General features: G+C 42.3%; 1 protein-coding gene across 1 annotated transcript; it reads right to left on the bottom strand.

The window, feature by feature from the left end:
* Positions 1–547: 547 nt before the first annotated feature.
* LOC123451216 (atherin-like) lies at positions 548–3,256 on the bottom strand. Its single transcript, XM_045128226.1, has 2 exons — positions 2,225–3,256; positions 548–1,083 (listed from the first exon to the last, which is right to left on the bottom strand). The coding sequence occupies exons 1-2, from the start codon at positions 3,148–3,150 to the stop codon at positions 1,017–1,019; spliced, it is 993 nt and encodes a 330-aa protein (XP_044984161.1). The 5' UTR covers positions 3,151–3,256; the 3' UTR covers positions 548–1,016.
* Between the last annotated feature and the right edge of the window lie 20,126 nt (positions 3,257–23,382).

Below are 23,382 nucleotides of genomic sequence, written 5' to 3'. Positions count from 1 at the left end.
TAAAAGAGTAGCAAATTTTGTGATAATTTTCAAAAGATTGCTTATATGATATGCTTTCTGTATTGCCTTCTGTATCATGTTTCTTGAGGATACTTGCAGCTGAAATGCTGTAGACCTAGCCTACATTCCACGTCCGGTATAATTTCGGTCGTTGGCTCGTGTATTTGCTACTCCGTTCCCAGCAGAAACCATAAACGGATAAACCCATGATGTTTATTAACTCAAATGACAAGTGAATGGAAATAACATTTTAAGTTCCTTTCATGTGAGCCACTCATATGATTACAGTCCTAAACGGCTAGATTCTTAATGGGTCCACGCACTAGATAACCAACTAATCCCTTCTTTCACCCTCTAAAAAAACAAATCTCCTCTGTCGGCTCCGTTTCATTTGAACAAATCATCAAGTCTAACAAAGGCGTCCGTATTTTAAGCAGCGGATATCTGATGGGATCTTCGCATTGATCTTTTGGCCATTTGGTAAGTGGTATGTCAAGAAAGGCAAGCCCACGAAAGGAGAAGAAAACTAAACAACTGCCATGGTGCATCCTCCTTCACAGTATGTGCGATTTTAAAAAAAATTGTTTAACAACTACTGACAACAAAAAGCTTGCATACAAACATGTACAAACAGGGGATAGTACAAGCTAGAGATGTGACTGTCTGAGAAAATACATCATATATTTCTCCAGAAAAAGAAGAGAAAGAAAAATACAACATATGTGAGAAGTCAAAACTTCAGTGCTACCATTGTTGGATGTCATCTGTGCTCTCCATGGACAAGACGTATCCATCCATCTATGCACGGGCAGTGGTCATACCATGATCTTGCACCAGTTTCTAGGCATGCACATTGGGTCTTTGCTTCCATGAGTTCCATTCCTGTGCATGCATGAGCAGGTGTGCAGTGATCGTCGGTAGGATATCGCAATGCTGGTGTTCATATGAGCTGATCGCCGTAGGAGTACTTTCTTTGCATGAATGGAGCCAGGGGTGGTCTTGGCAATTGCATGGTTTTATTCTTGGATGACCCCATTGTTGCTCTTGTTTGCCCTGAAGAAACCATAGCACCCAATCCTCTTTCTGCACCAGCACAAAACGGGAGTTTGTTAGAGCATGACATGAATGAATAATAGTCTGGCATGATCATGGTCATGTCAAGAGCTGAGTTAGATGCATGTTCTCATCTCTTAGTGGGGGAGATGATGATTAAATTAGCCGTTGCTTAGCGGGCATAAAGCGTTTCTGCAATGATTGGATTCAGGTGAGAAGACGCTGGGCTTGCGTTTTTTCAAAAGGGAACAAGAGTCAAAGTTGGCAATAGGAAGAAAGGCCCAGGAGATTTGTTTGATCATAAATTAGGTGTGATTGGATCCCATATGGCTTTGGCCTAAATGCCGAACCTATGCAATGAAACCTACAAACATATATCACAATTGATAAACAATTATGAAAATCTAGCAATAATCAGATTGTATGATTAAATATGGCAAGCCACACTTTTTTGTTAGTAATGTGGATGCCTGGAATTCAAAAGAGAACAAATAAATCTAAACCTTCCATTAGACAATACAAATATTTCAACAGTCCACGACAAAACAAATAGCCTTTTCTTGTAAAATCTAAAAGCAAAACATATTGGGGTTCGTAGCAAATGAGAAAGCAGAGAGAAGACTTGGAAAAATGATCATGTGAAGTCATGGCTCCTTCTGCCCAATAAGGCTGCCGGATACAAAGAATTGACTTGTAAGTTGGGTCTGTGATGAAACAAGATGGACTTCAAACCATGACTTATCTTTGCCGTGTTGAACGATCTGCCCCAAAGAGCTGTCATGACTTCACACTAAACTTCCAGTCTTCCAGAAGGAAGGCACACTTAATTTTGGCCTGTCTTTAGCAGCCTATATACTGTACAATTTTCACACTGACGTATTTGCTGACACATGCTTACATTTGATATCTTTTACCATTTCTGGATCTGAACTAAGTTTTTTTTGGGGGGTTCTTCTTCCAAAACAGTGTTATATATAAAAACTGGTAGATTCATCTCTGGACAAGAACAAATAAGTAACTAAGACCATAAGCACAGGTAGTTTATTCAAAATATTATTACTGTTTTTGCACACACAAAAAAACTCAATCGAGAATAAAGTTGGTAGAAACCTTTTTCAGTAGTCAAGAACTAAAAATCAGTTCTAAGGAAGCAAGAAGATTTTTTCTTTACCTGCTCCTACTCCTGGCCGGAGCTTTTGGATCGCTGCCGCCATTTCCGTTTCCAATTCCATTGTTCCTGCTGGCGCTGCTGTTGCTGCTGCCGCTGCTGCTCCCCGCCTCGCTGAACTGGCTCTTCTTCCACCACTCCTCCTCCTCCTCCTCCTCCTTCCCCTGCTTCTTCTTCTTCTTGGTCTTCTTCCGGCCGTCCTTGGCGGGGGCGACCGCGGCGGGCTTGGGCGACACCTTCTTCTTCCGGCCGACGGAGAGCGGCAGGAAGAGCTTGATGAGCAGGCCGGTGTCGAGACTCACGCTGCGCTCCATGCTCCGGCTTCGCGTCCTCCCCATCGTCCTCTGCTTTCTTGGCGTCCTTTGTTTCTTGTCCCCGCCGCCGATCTGTTTCTTGGCCTCGTCGCCGTCCATGCCCGCCGCCGTGACGTCCTTCTTGGGCTCGCCGCCTCCTTGTTCTTGCGTAGCGACGTTGTACGGTTGGGTCGGAGGTGGTGGTGGTGGTGGAGGAGGAGGCAGCGGGGAGGGCCGGGACTCGACGATGTCCCGGAGGGAGAGCTCGTAGGCGGCCTCGGGGAGGCCGCGGACGAGGTCGAGCATCTCGCGGCGGTAGCCGGCGATGGCCTGCGCGCGCGACGGGGAGCTCCCGGCGGAGGCCGGGTAGAGCCGGTCGTGGTGGTGCGGCTCGCTCTGCGCCCAGAGCTGCGGCGACGGCGTGCCGGAGCCGGAGCCGGACTCCGGCGAGCCTTGCCTCGACGCCTGCAGCCAGCGGAAGTCCTCCTCCCCCGCGCGCGGCGCCATCGGGTTCGCCACCGGCGGCGTCCGGGGAGGCAGCGCGCGCCTCTCGCCGGCCTCCGCGCCCTGCCACGGCGTCGGCGAGTCCCCCGCGAAGCTGAACTCCTGCCTCCGATGCACCGACCGCCTCGCCATTGAGAGGGAGAGAGAGAGAGAGAGAGCGGTGTGTGTGTGGAAAGGGATGGAGGGTGTTACGTGTGTGTGGGGTTTGGTTGCGGCGGGTCTTTTGCGGGCTTTAAAGGCTCCGTTGAAGTGGTGGAAAATTACGGCGTAGCGTAGGTGTGCTCGGCGCCACGAGCACGCACCGCTGCTGGCAGTGAATGGCGGACGAGGCACTGGCTTTGCAGGTCGTTGCCGCGGCTCCACGGCCCAGCATTGGCGCATTGCCTCGGTGACACGTAGTCACCAACACGAGTTGAGGAATTCTATGACACCAGCGTTTACTTCCGGAAAAGCTAACACGGGTTTTGCAACTCGTCCACACGCAGCGTTCATTCATGTTTACATGAATCTTGATAAGTATTCGTTAGTTTTCTATGCCATGTAAAAAGGCGTTGGAGTGTGAGCATGTATCAATTCGCCTACACGTCTGTTTCACGCACGTAGTGGGCGTTTATCAGTTCGCCCACACGTATGTTTCACGCATGTACATGGACTGTTGTGTAGGCGTTTATCAGTTCGCCCACACGTCTGCACGATCGTCATCCTCTCCTCTCTCACATCTCAAATTGTTAGTTACCATGTTTTTTCGCAGCGGTACATGACAAACTGTTTAGTGTGGTTGTAAGCAGATGACAACTCTCTCTCTTATCGAATATGTTATTTTGCCATGTCTTTTTGTAGTGTTTGTGTGCCAACTGTTTAGTGTGCTTAGAAGCATATAGCAACTCCAATAAATTATTTTGCCTTATCTTTTTAGTGTTACATGATAACTGCCTAGTGTTAGTAGGTGGTAACTTCTACAGTTTTTAAATCATGGTAACTGTAGTAGATCAGGCCATACATGGCAACATCTGCAGTTGTTCATAAATGACAACTGCACTTGACCTGAGATGGCAACTGCAGTTATTCAGACATGACGACTGCAATTGAGCAACCATGACAACTGTAGTTGTCCAGACATGACAACTGTAGTTCAGCAACCATGACAACTGTAGTTAAATAAACATGGAAGAGGGTCCGGACATGTTTGGGGGTGAGGGTGCGAGGTGAGTGTCATGCGGATGTGCGGGGTCGTAAGGTAGGAGGCAGACGTGCGAACGTGTGGGTGTTACCTGTTTTACCCACACATAGGCGTGTGGACGGAATCGCGAGGCAGGAGGACAGACGTGTGGGCATTACCTATTTTGCCCACACGTAAATGTGTAGGCTGGTTTTCTTAGATACCACACGAAACTTGTGACAAGACCCTTTAACGCCCACACATGTGGGCAATATCAGAACCCTTTACTTTTGGGCATATCTACTCTAGCCTTATAATTTAGCCCCTCCTTAAACCATAACTCCTTATATTTGTATTTGGGAGTTCAAAAAGTATGGTGTTCCTAGCCAAACTTTTAAATCTAACTCCCCCAACAAATTTCACACAAATTTAAACATTGATAGCACTATTTGATTCACATTACATTGCATAACATGGATATAAACATATATAACACAATTCAGTTCAAACTACATTGCATAACATGGACATAAACATTTATAACACAATTCAGTTCAAACTACATTACATTAAGCTAGTCGATTCAAAATGATAAACTAAGAAAACTAGTCAGAGGCAGAGTCTTTTTGGCCATGATTTCTCCCAATCCATATAGTTCGGAAGTACACGTATGCATAGCAGAGTCAATAAGTCACGGGAAATAAAAATAGAGGAAAAACAATTAATTTCAAGAGAAAATAGATAATTAAGAGGAAAAACAAGAAATTTGGTATCATGTACAAGAAATTTATACAGATTAAAAAAGCAACCAAAACATTTATTTCGTGTGCATCAACTTTCATGGATCTTGATTTTCATGAATTATTATATGTATGTATCAATTGCCCTTGTCTTTTAAATACAATTGTCAACCTAGTTGGTTTTCTTGTTTTTCCAGGTTTTCTAGGGTACTCTAGAAGTTTCTTTACTATTGAGGTCCTAATATACTAGTGGTTAACTGTAATATTCTTTTAGTGGGTGCTTTTAATAAATTGTGTGGAAAATAATCAGTGATTATGATCCCCGTGTTGTCAGACAATGTCAGAATCACACCATTTTATTTTGAAACCTCTTTGGCATAGTTGAGGGCGACACATGTCATAGCGCTAATAATGGAAAGTAGGATTCTATATTTTACATATGCTCCTAGCAGGGCCGGGCCCACAGTGGTGCCATCTGTGCGGCCCGCACAGGGCCCATGATTCTGAGGGGCCCAAAAAAATAGATAAGCCTAGTATGAAGAAAACAAACTAGGTCGGTGGGCAGTCGTGTTGGGCCAAAGCAGTGAGCCAGCAACGACCAGGCCTCGACCGGTCAAGCGGCTAGTGCGAGGGCGAGGCTATCGAGGCCACGCGGGGGAGGGCGCGAGGACTAGATCAGTCGATCCCTCTGAAGCGTGCCGAACGTCGCCGCCTCCACTTGAAGTCGAGTCCCCTCTTCGTCTGGAATCCATTTTGCATCTGCCTTGGAGGTAATCCACCTATCGAATCACCAACGTCTCGAATCCATCTAGCATCTACCCTGCGCGGCTGCGCCCTTGCCCCTGTGCGCGCGCTGCCATCTGCACTGCCTGGTGGCAAGGCAGTTTGTGCGTACCGCTCCATCTCACCATTTATGCCCGCTCTAGATCCAGGACTCTAGGAGACCAGGACTTCAACTGCTAAGTGTTTAGCATTGGTGCGTTAGCACCTCATTAGCACTTTTTTTTTATTAACTTTCCGTATTACTTTTAATTTGTTATTTTGTAACTAACTTTTGACAGAGATCATTACTTCGTTAGAGATTGATTTTTACCTCCTTGATTAGAAATTACAGTGTATCCTTATTTTGTGTTTTAATAATGCAGATTTGAATCATCATGGAAAACATCAGTCTGGTGCCTATAAGCGCAAGAAAAAAAGCACAAGAAGAAAATTTAATTAATACATCTTATGAAGGTGGTATGGACAGATATATTAGAAGAAAAGCACCCCAAATGTCATCTGGTAATCAGTCTGTTGATCCTTCTACTCTCGCACTTGTAATTGTTCCTTACATTCATTTTAGAGATGTTCACTCAGAGACAAATAATATAGAGGTAGAGAAAGATAACATTGATGTTGACTTGAATAGTTCACCTCGTGAAGATATTGATGATTCTTTTCGGTGTGATATATTTGATCCAAGAAATTGATTATGAGGATATCATTGAAGATTTCATTTCAAAAAATACTAAAAGAATGAGGATGTTTAAATAAATAACAACCGCGAGTTGAATAGGTATGAATTTTTTATATGTCCACTTGTTATGTAAGACATTGCTACTGCGTCAACAGACCTTCCCCGACAACGGCGTTAGAAATCCTTCTGCTACTGCGTCAACAGACCTTCCCTCACAACGGCGCCAGTAATCCTTCTGCTACGGGCTACGCCTATAGGGACTTCCTTGGCAAATATGCAAAGGATTTCCCCGCGGCTTTGGAGCCTTGCGTTGGTGTTCCCTTGAAGAAAAATGGGACACAAAACAGAAATAAAAATGATAGATTCGTTGGGTTGCCTCCCAACAAGCGCTATTGTTTAACGCCCTTAGCTAGGCATAAGGTGATGGAATCACGTATAGTCATCTTTGGTGCTCAAACCATAAGTAGCCCTCATCATAGATTCATAAGGCAATCTTATTTTCTTTCTAGGAAAATGCTCCATGCCCTTCTTTAGAGGAAATTGAAATCTAATATTCCCTTCCTTCATATCGATGATAGCACCAATAGTCCTTAGGAAAGGTCTACCAAGAATAATGGGACATGAAGGATTGCAATCTATGTCAAGTACAATGAAATCCACGGCTACATAGTTCTTATTTGCAACAATAAGAACATCACTGATCCTTCCCATGGGTTTCTTGACAGTAGAATCCGCAAGATGCAAATTAAGAGAACACACTTCAATCTCATGAAAACCAAGAATATCACATAAAGGCTTTGGAATCGCGGAAACACTAGCACCCAAATCACACAAAGCATTGCATTCATAGTTTTTGATTTTGATTTTGATAGTAGGTTCCCACTCATCATGAAGTTTTCTAGGTATAGAGACTTCTAATTCGAGCTTCTCTTCAAGAGATTTCATCATAGCATCTACGATATGAGCGGTAAAGGCTTTGCTTTGGCTATAAGCATGTGGAGAGTTTGCAATGAATTGCATCAAAGAAATGCATTCAAACAAGGAGAAACTATCATAATTGAATTCCTTGAAATCCAAAGTGGGAGTTTCATTACTACCCAATATTTTGATTTCTTCTACTCCACTCTCCACACCTTTATCATCAAGATAGGTGGACTCCGAATCATTGGGGAGTTTTTCAACCAAAGTGGATTCATATCCAGCCCCTTCATCAATAGGTTTGACACGCGAAAACAAAGATTCAAGAGGAGTCACACCAAGCACTTTAAGATCTTCGTGATTTACATCACTAGAACGCACCCTTTTAATCCATTCATGCCTAGCGTGAATTTGGGCGGTTCTTTCTTTGCTCTCATTCATGGAGACATGCATAGCTTTTAAAGTTTCATCCAAGTTGACCCTGGGAGGAGCACATCTAACTTTCAAAGCATCAGTATCACAAGACATCCTATCAACGCTCTTAGCCAAATCGTCTATTTTGAGTAGTTTTTCCTCTATGGACGCATTGAAAATCTTTTGAGAGTTGATGAACTCTTTGATATTACTCTCTAAATCAGAGAGTAATTTGTTATGATTTCCATAAGTGTTGTTGTAGGAATTGCCATAGTTGTTAAAGGAGTTACTAGGAAAAGGTCTAGGAACATAGTTTCCTCTAAAAGCATTGTTGTTGCCAAAATTGTTCCTACCAACAAAATTAACGTCCAAACTAGCGTTGCTACTGTCAATCAAGGAAGATAGTGGCATGCCATTAGGATCTAAAGGAGAATTTCTACTAGCAACCAAATTCATCAACTCGTCCATCTTAGCACTAAGCGAGTCAATTTCTTCTATATCGTGTACCTTTTTGCTAGCAGGTGACCTTTCAGTGTGCCACTGAGAGTAGTTGGTCATGATATTGTCTAGGAGTTTTGTAGCGTCTCCTAACGTGATTTCCATGAACGTTCCACCTGAGGCGGAGTCCAAGATATTGCGAGAAGCAAAATTCAAACCAGCGTAAAAGATTTGTATAATCATCCACAAACTCAAGCCATGAGCGGGACAATTTCTAATCATTAACTTCATCCTCTCCCAAGATTGTGCAACGTGTTCATGATCAAGTTGCTTGAAATTCATGATATCGTTACGGAGAGAGATAATCTTAGCCGGTGGAAAATACTTGGATATGTAAGCATGTTTGCACTTATCCCAAGAATCGATACTATTTTTAGGCAAAGAAAAAAACCAAGTTTTTGCGCGATCTCGCAACGAGAAAGGAAAAAGCTTCAACTTAACAACATCATAATCCACATCTCTCTTCTTTTGCATATCACAAAGTTCAATGAAGGTATTGAGATGGGATGCGGCATCTTCACTAGGAAGGCCAAAGAATTGCTCTTTCATAACAAGATTCAGCAAGGTAGCGTTGATTTCATAAGATTCCGCACTAGTGGCGGGAGCAATGGGAGTACTAATAAAATCATTATTATTAGTACTCGAGAAGTCGCAAAGTTTGGTGTTTGCAGCCATGATGACTTCAACAAACCAACAAAAACACAAACAAGCAAGAAAACTGGCAAAGGAAAACGGCAAAAGGCAAAAAGGCAAATGAAAACGGCAAGGGAGAAAGGCAAATGAAAACGGCAAATGTGAAGTGGGGGAGAGGAAAACGAGAGGCAACTGTCAAAAAAGGTAAATGCAAGAGATGAGTTTGTGACACCTACTTGGATAGATCTTGACTTGATCTCTCCTCCCCGGCAACGGCGCCAAAAATCCTTCTGCTACTACGTCAACAGACCTTCCCAGGTAACAGCGCCAGAAATCATTCTGCTACTGCGTCAACAGACCTTCACTGGCAACGGCGCGAGTAATCCTTCTGGTACGGGCTACGCCTATAGGGACTTCCTTGGCAAATATGCAAAGGATTTCCCCGCGGCCTTGGAGCCTTGCGTTGGTGTTCCCTTGAAGAGGAAAGGGTGATGTAGCATAGCGACGGTAAGTATTTCCCTCAGTTTGAGAACCAAGGTATTGATCCAGTAGGAGGATCGTGTCAAGTCACAAGTACCTGCACAAACACAAAGAGCTTGCACCCAACGCTATGAAGGGGTTCACTAGTGGCTTCTCACATGAAAGCAAGTAGACGGTGGGTGAACGAATTACTGTCGAGCAATTGATAGAACCGCGCAAAGTCGTGACGTTATCTATGACAATGATTATATCTATAGGCATCACGTCCAAAACAAGTAGACCGATACTTTCTGCATCTACTACTATTACTCCACACGTTGACCGCTATCCATCATGCATCTAGTGTATTAAGTTCAAAAGAACAGAGTAACGCCTTAAGCAAGATGACATGATGTAGATGGACAATCTCAAATCTATGATGAAAGACCATCTTGTTACCCTTGATGGCAACAACACGATGCGTGCCTTGCTGCCCCTTCTGTCACTGGGAAAGGTCACCACACGGTATGAACCCACAACCAAGCACTTCTCCCATTGCAAGAATCATAGATCTAGTTGGCCAAACAAAAACCAAGACTCGGAGAGACTTACAAGGATATCAAATCATGCATATAAGAAATCAACAAAGACTCAAATATAATTCATAGATAATCTGATCACAAATCCACAATTCATCGGATCTCGACAAACACACCACCAAAGAGGATTACATCGGATAAATCTCCATGAAGATCATGGAGAACTTTGTATTGAAGATCCAAGAGAGAGAAGAAGCCATCTAGCTACTAACTACGTCCCCGTAGGTCTGAAGTGGACTACTCACGAGTCATTGGAGGGGCGATGATGTTGATGTAGAAGCCCTCCAGCACCAAAGTCCCCTCCGGCAGGGCATCGGGAAGGGTCTTCAGATAAGATATCGCGGAAACGGAAGCTTGCGGCGGCGGAAAAGTGTTTTCGTGGATGCCCTGTTTTTTTCTGTGATTTTAGGGAATTTATAGGCCAAAGAGCTAGGGCAGGGGAGCGCCAGGGAGGCCACAAGCCTCGTAGCCACGGCCCCCCTGGCGGCGGCTATAGGGCTTGTGGGCCCCGTGTGGCTCTCCTGCCTTGGCCCTCAAGTCCCCCGATCCTCTTTTGTTCTGGAAAAAATTATTTTGGGGATTTTATTCCGTTTGGACTCCATTCCAATATCAGATTGAAAAGAGTCAAAAACACAGAAAAAACAGGAACTGGTACTTGGCACTGAATTAATAAGTTAGTCCCAAAAAAGATATAAAAGATACATAAAATATCCAAAGTTGATAAGATAAGATCGTGAAACCATAAAAAATTATAGATACATTTGAGACATATCAGACATTACATTACATAAATTATAATTATTTCTGCGATATATATACATTATAATTGCTTGTTAGTTTTTTTGTAGATAGGGCCCCAATTTTTAGTTTGGCACAGGGCCCCGGATTTTGCCGGCCCGGCCCTGGCTCCTAGGATGAACAGTAAAGTCAAACAAATAAAAAATAAAATAAAAACATCATTTATTTGTATATGTTCCTATTAGTGTCGCGTATGTTCATGAAAATTTGCATAAAAAGTACATTTATTATTGCTTGTTAAAAAACAGGAAGTTCAATGTTTAAAAAGAAAGAAAACACTCTAACTTATTTTTGTAGGAAAGGTCGCAATACTTGTGCATTTTCCATAAATATTTGCAAACAATCAGTGGGCATAAATACTACATGTTTATTTCTTTGACATTCAAAAAGAAAAGACCAAACCTAGAAACAACCGCCACCTCCCAAAAAACTAGGGCTCCTTTGCCTTCTTCCCGCCGACGCGGTGTCCGCCTTGTCTCTGGTGATCTTAAGATCATGGAGACGTGGTGGACCCCGACCCATGCCGGCAGGAGGGGTCTTGCTTCATGTTTACGTGTTTTTGTGAGTTTGTTTAGGATTTTTTCCCTGCACAGGAAGACGAAGCGATGACGGCTTCCTGAAGATGAAATAAGGTTCTTTCTGTCTAGCCCCACGTTTCGATGATACGTCTAGCCCCGTCGGAGAGCGTGTGTATATGTGTCCCCGCCGGATCTCGCGGGATTTGATTGGTGTTGGTCTTTGGTGGATCTAGAACTTATTAGTTATCGTTCATGTGTCTACAAGTTGGATCCTTTCGACCTATACTTCTCATCATAGACGACGTTCGCTGTTCCGGTGCACTGGTCCCGTCGTGCTTTAACACGATGACTTCTACTACAACATGTTTGGCCCTGCTCCGGTGAGGAAAGGATGATGGTAGCGGCGCGCCTTCGGTTCGCTTCAATGCTTATAATCGACGCTAGCTACTTTACAGACATGGATGCAATTGTTGTTATTTCTGTGTTCTGATGAATATATTGAAAATTTTCTGGCAAAAAGACAGTCGAGCGTAGGAGGACCTATGTATTTTTATGCATGATCATATGCTCCCTTGGAGCTAAATTCAATGTCCGAGGGGGTATATGGTCCTGCGGGCACGGACGCTTCTGCTGCTACGTGCGGCGCGGTGGTCGGCTCGGGGCGGCTGCGCGTGCTGGTGGTGCATGCTGGCTGAGCTCCAATCAGGCCTCCCCTGTTCCGCCCCCTGAACAACGGCGAGCGGTGCGGGGTGGCTCTCCGTTGAGTGCTCTTGGCCGCGGGTGAGGGGTGGCTTCGTGCTCCTTGTCGGTGGCTGGGCGGGCTATCGCTGGTGGCCTCGCGTCGAGCTGTGTCGGCTGCCACGGTGAGGCGACACACGGGGGTGTGTATGGTGAGGAGTTCGCAGGAGGGATGGGAGGCCCTGATGTGGGGCCACCCATCACCGATGTAGGGGTGCACCGGTCCGGATGCGTCCACTCATACTCCCCCTTTCCTCGGCCGTGTGCCCTGTGGCGAGGTTCTGGTGATGTTCGAGGCATGGCGGCAGCTTGCTGCTCTATCGGCGGGTGCTGCCAGTCAGGCCAAAGCCAAGCCCTTTGGGCATTCACTGAGTTGCTTGGATGCATGAGGGCGGCCCTAGCGGCGGGAGACGCGGTGTTCGTGGGCGGAGCGCGCGTCTTGGGTGTGGTCGGGCAGCCATGGTCACGCGGGTGGCGTGGTTGCTGATGTTTGGCGTAGCATGGTGGTTTGGTGGAAGGTTAACACCAAAGTGCATAACTTGCCCGGTCCTCTTCGGTCGACGGTGGGGGCGGCCACTGGTGTCGTTTCCTTCATGAAGGCTCTGTCATGGTGTCCTCGTCTCTTCATGTTGCTCCGGGTGAAAACGTGATCCTTGGAGTCCATGTCGTGCCCTTCTTGAAGGCACCGCCTTGGAGTCCATGCTTCTTCACTGTCCCGCTTCACTTCTCGGTGGCTAGGTCTCGGGAGGTCCTCGTCGATCCCAAGTAGTTCCTTTTGTGTCATCTGCAGTGTGCTTGGTGGTCGATTGGATAGTGTTGAGGTGCATCGGCATTCTTGTATCTTGCCTTGGGTGTGTGTTGTGTGCAGTGGTGACGCGTTGTAGATAGATGTGTGTCTCTGGTTGTTGCTTTATATATAAAACGGGGCAAAAGACTTTTTGGACATGGTCTTTTAATAATGTTGGGGACGGGGATGACATGAATGTTCCTTTCACTATAAATATAGATTATAGTGTACACAAATACTTATGTCGTCTTGGAAATTGCTAGAAGAAATGATGAAATGAAACTAATACATACAAAACAAAAAATAAACATATTACATTGGAATAGAAAAGCTCCATCTTTTATCCTTTTGGTTTCTGTTCTCAAATGATTTTTCCTTGCCATTTCTGTATTTGTACGCCGAATTCAACACAGAAAGAGATGACATTTTCTCAGCTACTCCCTTCATTTCTAAATATAAGTTTTTTTCGAGGTTTGACTAAGATACTATATACAGATGTATGTAGACATACTTTAGGGTATATAGATTCATTCATTTTATTTCGTATGTAGTCCGTTAGTAAAATCTCATAAAAGATTTATATTTAGAAAATGAGGGAATAGTTGCAAAGAAATCATAGTCTTCTAGATATGCTGGTAAGAGTGATTACTACGTGCACGTTGGTGGCTGAGGTGCCACCAGATGTCTAGAACGGAACGGCTTTAGGAAAACGGGCGGCTAATTCCCGTCGGGGACGACAGGTTTCTTTTTTCCATTGGATTCTGTATCATTCATAATCTTTGCTTTCACTCCACAGCGACTGCACTGACGGTGGTTTTAACTGACAAGAGAGCCAGAGAAAAATAGGAGCTCATCTGAAAGAAAAGCTGTCCAGTGCCGACGAAATGGCTTTGTGCGTGCTTTCTGTGTCAAGTGGGCAGGTGTGAATTATGTTATTGTTGGGTACATGTACAGTTCGTTGCTTCACACGGCACACGCATAGGCTTATTATTTACCAATGTTTGTCGGCTCACACGTCATCCACAATGTACACGTACAGTTGCTCCTAGTACTTTGAAAAGTCACAACGTTTCTAGATACAACCAAGTTTACGTAAAATTATATCAACATCTACAATATCAACAACAGGTATGGCGATCAACACGACCTGTTCTATCTTGCATTTTTCTGATGATGATATTATTTTAAATGCAAACAAACTCGGTGTATCTCTGAATAATAATAGGAAGGAAGTCTCAAAATCTGTGAATTATCTTTTAGACTTAGAGGTTGAGAGGGCTATACAGATTATTAGAAATATTGCGGTGGTGAAGCCTATGAATGATTCTGATATTAATGTACTGAGGATGGAGGCGTTAGAATGTCTATGTGAGGATCTTGTGCCACCATCACTGATGTCTGAAGAGGATAATGAACTCGGTTCGGAGGGGTATATAGCCCCTTCGCAACCTAATGCATGCGCACAGTCTGAGACCGGTTATATGGACTAGATGACTGAACATGATAAGCCAAAATGACCCTAAAAGAGGAAGGTTTATCCTGAATCTGCGGTACGCAGAAGCGCAAGACTCAAAACTGTATTTTTTATGATGAAGGATGAAAGGAATCTTTTGGAACATCAGAGGTCTAGCGGACTTGACTAAAAGAAGATTTCTAGGGAAAGCAACACTTGAACACAAACTTGATTTTATTGCACTAATGAAAACCGGTAGAGATATTTTACGTCACATTTTCTTAATACTCTCTTCGGTGGTATTGATTTTGATTGGCGCTGCCTACCTTCAAGAGGAAGGTCCGGTGGGATCTTACTTAGGATAAGGTGTGAGACGCTCGAAGTCCGAAACGTAGTGTTCGGGGACTTCACTGTAAAATTTTGGGTGCGCTCGAAGGAGGAGGGGTTCCAATGGCGATGGTGGCAGTGTATGGTGCCGCCCAGCCGGAGCTAAAGATGGACTTCTTGGCTCACCTCGTCCGGATTTGTGGGGACAAGCGGCTAGCGATTTTAGTTGGGGCGGCTTTAATATCATTAGGCAAAGTGATGAAAAAAATAACGACAACTTTGATAGCAGATGGTCATTCATGTTTAATACAATAATCGAAAGCCTAGACCTGCGAGAGATTGAGCTATCAGACATAAAATTTACTTGGGCGAACGCTTTGCCCAATCCAACCTTTGAGAAGTTGGATCGGATTCTTACTAGTGTGGATTGGGAGCAGAAATTCCCTCTCATGACACTGCGAGCAATGCCGAGAGCGATTTCTGATCATACTCCATTGCTTGTTGACTCGGAGGAAGCAACACATGCAGGTAACAAGAACACTTTCTCTTTCGAGTTAGCATGGTTTGAGAGAGAAGGTTTCGTGGGCATCATAGTTAGAGAATGGGCTAGGGCCATAGGGGAAGATTGAATGTCGATAGATGAAAAAATAAAATTAGACACATGAGGCCGGTCCTACGGGGCCGGGAAAAACATGAGAGCGGTAGATATAAGAAGGAGAAAGAAAGACTTCTCAATCTTATAAATGAGCTAGACATAAAAGCCGAATCTGCGTTGTTAGATGACAATGAGTGGGCATCTAGAGCGGAGGTAGAACAAATTCTCAATCAACTCCTGTGAGAAGAGGGGTTGAAATGGGCATTTAAAGCGAAAGTGTGATAAGGTAGTTCAAGGTGATGACAACATGCAATATTTCCATTTGACTGCGAATGGAAGACACAGACAGAAAGAAATATTCGAACTTGAGCAAGATGAAGGTACAATTTTAGGGCACGTAAATCTGAAGTTGTATATCTCTTAATATTATAAGCAACTATTCGGGGCTCCTGATTACAATTTTGTGTCGATGGATGAGCAGATAGTTGGTGATATTCGTTAGCTCGGGACAGACGAGAATGAGATATTAACCGCACTTGCAGCATTTCCACCTAAACTTTGGGACAATTACGTTGTTGCCAAAGAAGGAGGGGGCAGTGCGCATTGAACAATTCTAGCCTATTTGTCTGCTTAATGTGAGCTTCAAAATATTTACAAAGGTTGGGACGAATAGATTGACGTAGATTGCACACGCCATGGTGCAGCCTAGTGATGGCTTTCATGCCGGGCATAAACATACCAGAGGATGTGGTTGTCCTTCATGAAACCCTGCATGAAATTCACTCGGAAAAACTAGATGGGGTTATCTTCAAGGTGGATTTTGAGAAAACTTATGATAAGGTTAAATGACCATTCCTACAACAAGCCTTACGTATGAAGGGATTTGACGAGATATGGAGGAAACACGTTGAATCCTTTTTACAAAAAGGAAGCATTGGAATTAAAGTCAATGATGATATTGGTCATTAGTTTCAAACGCACAAAGGTTTAAATTAACAAAGGTCTTCGGCAGGGGGACCCAATGTCCCCATCCTATTCAATGTAGTTACAGACATATTGACAATTCTAATAGGAATGGCTAAAGAGGAAGGCTAGGTAGGTGGACTAGTACCACATCTAGTGGATGATGGTGTGCCTATTCTACAATATGCTGATGACACTATCTTGTTTATGAAACACGATATTGCAAAAGCCAGAAACATGAAACTTATACTTTGCTTATTCAAATAGTTGTCGGGCTTGAAAATTAACTTTCACAAGAGTGAATTGTTCTGTTTTGGAAGAGCCAACAATGAACAATTTATATATAAACAACAGTTCGGATGTGAATTGGGAAGCCTACCGTTCAATTATCTAGGAATACCAATTCACTACCGTAAGTTATCAAACAAAGAGTGGAAGTGTATTGAGGATCGTTTTGAGAAAAAAACTAAGCTACTAGAAGGGTAAGCTTTTGTCTTACGGAGGACGGCTAATATTGATTAACTCGGTTCCTACGAGTATGCCTATGTTCCTTTTGTCCTTCTTTGAGGTACCGGTAGGGGTACGCAAAAGGTTGGACATTTATTGATCCCGCTTTTTCTGGCAGAGTGATGAAGTTAAGAGAAAATACAAACTTACTAGGTGGGATATTATATGCATACCCAAGGACCAGGGAGGTCTTGGAATTGCGAATTTAGAGGTAAAGAACGTGTGTCTGCTCAGTAAATGATGTTCAGATTATCTGTGGAGACAGAAGGTACATGAGTACAAATTTTGCGTAATGAATACTTAAAATCTAAAACCTTAGCCTAGGTCATAGTTAGACCCAATGATTCACCATTCTGGCAAGGCTTCACAAAAATGAAATCGGCCTTTTTCCATGCATGGAGCTATATTTATCATTGGAAATGGAGATCCCACAAGATTCCAGGAGGATACGTGGTTGGGGGAGATACCCCTAGACATACAATATTCATCTCTCTATAATATTGTGCAACGTAAGGAGGTGTATGTCGCCCCAATATTACAGTCTAATCCTCTAAATATTCAATTCTGGCGAGCTTTAATAGGTCATCGATGAAAGACTTATAGTTAGAATACTCATGGATGTCCAGTTATCGGACGAGTCTGATAGGATTCATTGGAAGCTAACAATTAATGGCATCTTTACACTGAAATTGATGTATTTGAACCTTATTGATACAACACCAATCTTCAGTTCGATTCATATTTGAAAGGTCAAAGTACCCTTATGAATCAAAGTCTTGATGTGGTTTGTTCACAAGGAGGTGATTCTCACTAAGGATAATTTGGAAAAACGCAATTGGGAGGGAAGTAAACGATGTAGATTTTGTGATCATGATGAATCTATCAAACACCTTTTTCTCTAATGTCCGCTAGCAAAACTTTTATGACAAACATTTCGTATAACATTTAATATCGTACCTCCGGATAGCATTGGAACGTTGTTTGGGACATGGCTAAATGGAGTGGACATAATTATTGTTAGACATATTCGTATAGGAGTATGTGCATTGCTTTGGGCTATATGGAAATGCAGGAATGACATGACTTTTAAGAGACAAACACATATAAATTTGTTGCACTACTTTATAGGGCATTGACGTTGATCCGTATATGGTCGTTACTCACTTCTGCGGAAACCAGGGAGCCTTTGGTTACTGGGTCTATCCGGTGGGAGATGGTAGCTCACGATATCTACAACCAGTTTGGATGATGATCCAGTAATTGGATAGATGGTTATGCATCTAGGCCTATGTTAGCCGGTTGTGGCATCTTTTAGTTCATTTTGCATTATTTTGCTGCTCCTTTAGAGCTTGTTCGGAACCATAGACTATTTGATTGCTTTTTCTAATAAAGTGGCTGCATGCACCATATTGATGCAGATGCCGGAGGGAATACTCCTTTTCTAAAAAAACCAAATAAAGAAAATATGACAATGTAGTTCATGACGATTCTAAGTCTAATGGTACTGCTCTATGGTTATTGAAAATTTGCTCTATAAACTTTGCTAAACATAGAATGGTTTAACTTTTTCAAGACCGTCTGTGTCTGTACCGTGTTAAAAAGATATTTTTATAGGTAAAAAGTTAATTATATTAAAACAACGTCAATTAATATGAATCTGAGGGAGTACAACTTTTTACAACGGAAGGATTATGTAAAAATGCCAAAGCATGCGACAAGATCTGTTTTGCATGCTTATGTATACCATCAAAATTCAGTGAAGATGATGCCATCATGATTAAAACATTACGAAGTAAGTATTTATGAAGAAACATGTACTTGGCTGGTCTTTGTTTTCTTGAACAAGTACTTAGCTGGATCAACCTACCTTTATGATCACCTCCGGAAAACTGAACCGACATAGCGTCTTGAGATTTTACGAAGTTACCACATGTGCCTCATAGTCGACGGAATCATCTTCTCTCACTGCACGAACATCATCGAAAGTCTGAAATAAATTCAGAAAAATGCGAGCACGAATGTCAAGTCTAAGACTTGAATTCTGATGGACTGAAGATACCACTGTTAGTCTAACCATCTAACCACGAACTGATTTGCCAAAAAAAACAATAACATGAAACCAAAGGAGGAAGGGGGAACATAGGGAGAAAAAAACTAAAAAGGAGGGGAGGCCACGGAACTAACTCGACTTTAATAGTAGAGATACCAATGGGACCGGATTTTTTCATGCTCGGCCTTCATGAAGCATGCATTTTTTAAACATTCAAAAGTCAGTTTTTAAATTTTTAAAGAAAATAAAAAAACACACACAAATACTTATAGATGTATAACTAGATGTCTGTGTGTTAAGTTTCACCACAAAATACGTTTTTATGTGGCCTGCAAAGAAACAAAATTATAATTTTATAATGAACAATATATGTGCTAGAGATGTGTGATTTTTTCATTTTTTGTGTTGCTCAAATAGAAAAATATTTCCTCCTAAAATTTCATAGACAAGTTGTATAGATCCATATGTATGTGTGTGTTTTTTAAGAGATTTTTAAAAACTTTTAAAATTGAATTTTATAGTTTGAAATAAATGACTCTATGGAGTTCGAGCTCCATTAGGCATTTCCGCATAGGAGTATTCTACATACTTTTGTATTTAAATAGTACATAAGGTATTGTCTTTTCTTACATCCTTCCTTCTTCCTTCCCACCCACACATTTCATTTTTGGTTTTACTGATTTTTCTCCACATGTTTTCCGTCAAAACCATTATAACCACTTTCACCTTTTATTGGTTTATCAAGTAAAATCATGTTTTAAATTATGTCTTCCACAAGTTAGTGTTGATTTAGTGGTTAACAAAAGTCTAATTTGACTACCCCTCATTTCTAAATATAAAACCTTTTAGATATTTCAGTACAGACATAGCAAAATGAGTATCTACACTCTAAAATGTGTCTATCTACATCTATATGTTATTCATATTAAAGTCTCTAAAAAGGCTTATATCTATAAACGAAAGAATTAAGTAATAATTATATTATAACAATGAAATGTCAGATAAAATCAAGGAAACAAATCCTAGTAATACCATCCTCATACACACATATGCTCATAAATGGAAGTAACATCCTAGAGTATAGAGTACTTTAAAAACTTTGAGTCGTAAGATATATCTTTTTTGACAGAAAAATCTTCTTTATATTTTCTAATGTTGTCTTGCTTGAATGGAAGTAACAGTCAAAGTAGTTATTAGGCATCTTCAATGGCAATCCGCAAATTTGCCTCCTGCATCCGTCTGCGGACACAGGGTCAGTCCATGGACACGGATGCGGGAGGCCGTTGTCCAATGCTATCCACATACATTCGCCCTTCCTTATTTTTTCATAATCCGCACGTTCAAATAGCAACATACATGAACTTCAAACGTTGAAATAGGTGTATACATAGAGTACATACGTTTAAGCAGCCACATGCAATACTAGTTCAAACTTAATTATAAGTCAATTTTCACACTACAACATTGTTGTCCCCTTTAACCGTCCACTGATACTCAAGTAGATCTTCGTTCAGCTGCTTGTCAGTTGGTCGATGTCGAATTTGTTGATACATTTCAATAAACTCTTCAAATGTGGCCGGATTCTGGTTTAAAAGTTTGATAGGATCACCTAGATTCTCAAATTCTAGAGCCGCAACATCATCCTCACCCTAATCCTCGAAGACATGTTGTGCATGATCACACAACATGCTATCGCAGGTCCATGAACAACTCCAAAAACACACCCGCAGAACTCCAAATGCCCTCTCGATATTTTTCTAGCTGCTTCTTGTCTTTAAAAAAAGTGAGACTTTTTCTGGCCAACAAGGTTAGAGGTAGTGTCGATAAAGGTAGCCCACAGAGGATAGATACTGTCAACCAGGTAGTAGCCCATGTTATACTCATGTCCATTGCGAGTATAATGACAAGAAGGAGCCTTGCCTTCAGTCAGCTTGCAAACAACAATGATCGTTGTAGCACATTGATGTCATTGTTAGATCCGACCATATGTCAAAGAAAGCGTGTCAAATCCAAAGATCCTGGGATGCAACTGCTTTAAGAATGATGGCGTGCTTCTTAACATGAGCCTAATATTGCGCTTGTAAAGCCTTCAGATTTTTTTTTTTCATTTCGAGTGCATGCAATCAAGAGATCCAAGCAAACCTGACCAACCTCTTGCTTTTGAGATTGCTAAGAACCTCCCGATGTCTGCTATCTTAGTTATAACAGGTATTAAGGTCCAAATACCTCGACCATGACAGTTGCAAACCTGACCCTGACATCTCCGCATGTGCTCTCAGACATACGTTGGTACACGTCCCTCAAATCAGTGGCGTGCCATATGCAAGCATCCGGGGAGCGTCCATGCACTTCTGGCAACCAGAGAAGCAAATCGTTCCCACGGTGTCCTTTCAAGACGAAGTAGTCATTAGAGAATCGAATGCCATGATACAAACGATTGAAGACATTCTTGCACATCCGAGAACGCCGGTGAAAATGGTCAGCGAAAAGTGCATGCGGGGTAAAGTAGTCTGCCATGAGTGTCAAATGACCGCACACTCTATTGCGGTTGAGCACTCGATGACCCTTGATCGATTCCTTGAAATTAAGAGCATGCTCCGCTGCACGCTCGACGTCTTCAAGGACCTTCTGCACCATTGCCGCCTCATTCATATAGTCCTCCTCGTCGACTCAAAATAATGCTCGTGTATATACTTAATCGGAATCCAACGCTAGAAAAAAGAAGGAAACACTTTTTTAGCTCCGCCAATCCATCAAACATTTGCCGTGCATGGTGAGTATACACTACCGGATGATCGGAGGGGGGGGGGGGGGGGGGGGGGTTGAACGATGAGGAAGAAGAAAAGGGGTGAAGTCAGATGTAGAGTTTCAGGGCCGTGGCCATCATACAACTTGGTAGTCCTTGCAGTTCCAGAAAGGGAAAAATACTTTCCCGCTAAAAATGGAGAAATACTGTGTGAATACAGCTGTTTCCATGTTGCCCTTCAGAGACCCACGAGGTTTGACGTGCATCGATTAGCGAGTGTTTTTCAGAGAGAAAATCGTTGCGGTGTGGTGGATTAAGAAAATCAACTCACGTTCCATCTGGACTCCTGTACCAACTAACCAATGTCCGTGCACAGATGAGAATCAAAGCCAGATATCTCGTGACATCGGTCGACTTGATCAACTCGTGTTTATGTACGTCGCTCTGTCATTCCGCCGGCCCTTTCGATTTCATGACATGTGCATTCACATAATCTAACGCAAAATGCGTACCGTGAACATCTTGCACACGTGCATTGTACGGAATTTTTAAAGCTCGATCTGACCTTCTAGATGGAAATCTGATAAAATAAATACTAGCAAACTCTTTGAGGATTTATCATTGCTTGTCCCATTGTGTCTTCAGATTTCGATGGGAAACGGTCTTTATTCCATGTATTTTATAAAAAATTACTCGTATTACTGTAGAACTTACTCTCCCTGTCTTAAACTTACTCTCTCTGTCTTAAAATGAAAGACTTTTTTGACACTATCACGTACTAAAGGAAATTGAACCGCAGGGGTTGAAGCCAGCAAAATAATTTGTAATTGTCGATGTCATTCTCCCAAGTATACATGTCATGTGTAAGAGCACTTTGTTACCTCTACGTAACAGTATTATTACAAGACCATTGATCTGACTTGGCACCAATGGCTTTCTTTTTTACATCAATGCTTTATGGTAGCTCTGTGCCTGTCGAACCGTGAAGCAAAAACTCTTCGAATGTGCTCTGGGGGTTTATTGCTGGTACTATTATGGGCATATACCTTTTTCAGCCCTGCACTTTGAAATTCATATGCTTTATCATTTGGGACTGTGTTTCAAATATTCAAAAAAAAAAACTTGAGAAAAAATATTTGTGGTTTTAGAAAATGCGAAGCGAATCACGTGATACTTTTTAATTAAGTTTCTTGTTGTTGCCTGGTATCGTTAGATAATTCAGGTCATTGAATCGTTTTACTGTTATTTTTCTACTTGATTCATCGTATATGTCGGTTGATTGTTGAAATAAATATTAAACTTTAAGAGCATATTAAATTGATTGTTGAAAGAAATATGATTATGTTATTTTTCTGACCAACATGGTTAATAACATGATCATGTTGCATTATTAGCATTAAAATGCATTTATTTCTATTATTTACCCAACGGTAATATAGATTTATCTGCATAGACAATTATATGTTTAATTTGACCAACGTTGGATTAATGCCTATAATTGATGTACTGATCTCGCTTAAATTATGATTTCAGGAGGCTTCGACCTAATGAGTTGCCTAAAGGACGTTCCTACACTCAGAGGTGATAATTACTCTAAGTACAGGAACAAAGTTGACATGGCTTTTGTCTGTGCTGAGGTGACTGGTTCTCGAGGAACCACAACTCGTTAAACCTCCAGAGCCAGTTAGAGATGCAAAAGACACTGATGCTGCATGGGAGAAAAAGCAGAGGGATCATGCTCCAGTGGAGATGTCCTACTCCATCAGCAACCAAAAGTGGGTAAATGCCAACAAAAAGTGTTTGACATTTATAAAGAACACAATTGAGACCGCCATTGTGGGCTGAATTGCAGAGTGCACTTCCGTAGGGGAGATGCTGATAAAGATAAAGAGCCAATTCACTGGCTCTTCAAAGACATATGCCATCCAGTTGATAAAACAACTGGTCATAGAGAACTACACTGGAGGTGGCATTGGCATAAGAGAGCACATCCTTCGGATGAG

This window comes from Hordeum vulgare, chromosome 4H, assembly GCF_904849725.1.
Source record: "Hordeum vulgare subsp. vulgare chromosome 4H, MorexV3_pseudomolecules_assembly, whole genome shotgun sequence".
NCBI classification, from domain to species: Eukaryota; Viridiplantae; Streptophyta; class Magnoliopsida; order Poales; family Poaceae; genus Hordeum; species Hordeum vulgare.
This window is presented reverse-complemented; position numbering and strand designations above follow the sequence as displayed.

Coding starts and splice junctions, on each gene's coding strand:
- LOC123451216 (XM_045128226.1), bottom strand. CDS start 3,150: ATGGCGAGGCGGTCGGTGCATCGGAGGCAGGAGTTCAGCTTCGCGGGG. Junction 1,084..2,224: donor CCGGCCAGGAGTAGGAGCAG/GTAAAGAAAAAA, acceptor GTGCTGGTGCAG/AAAGAGGATTGGGTGCTATG.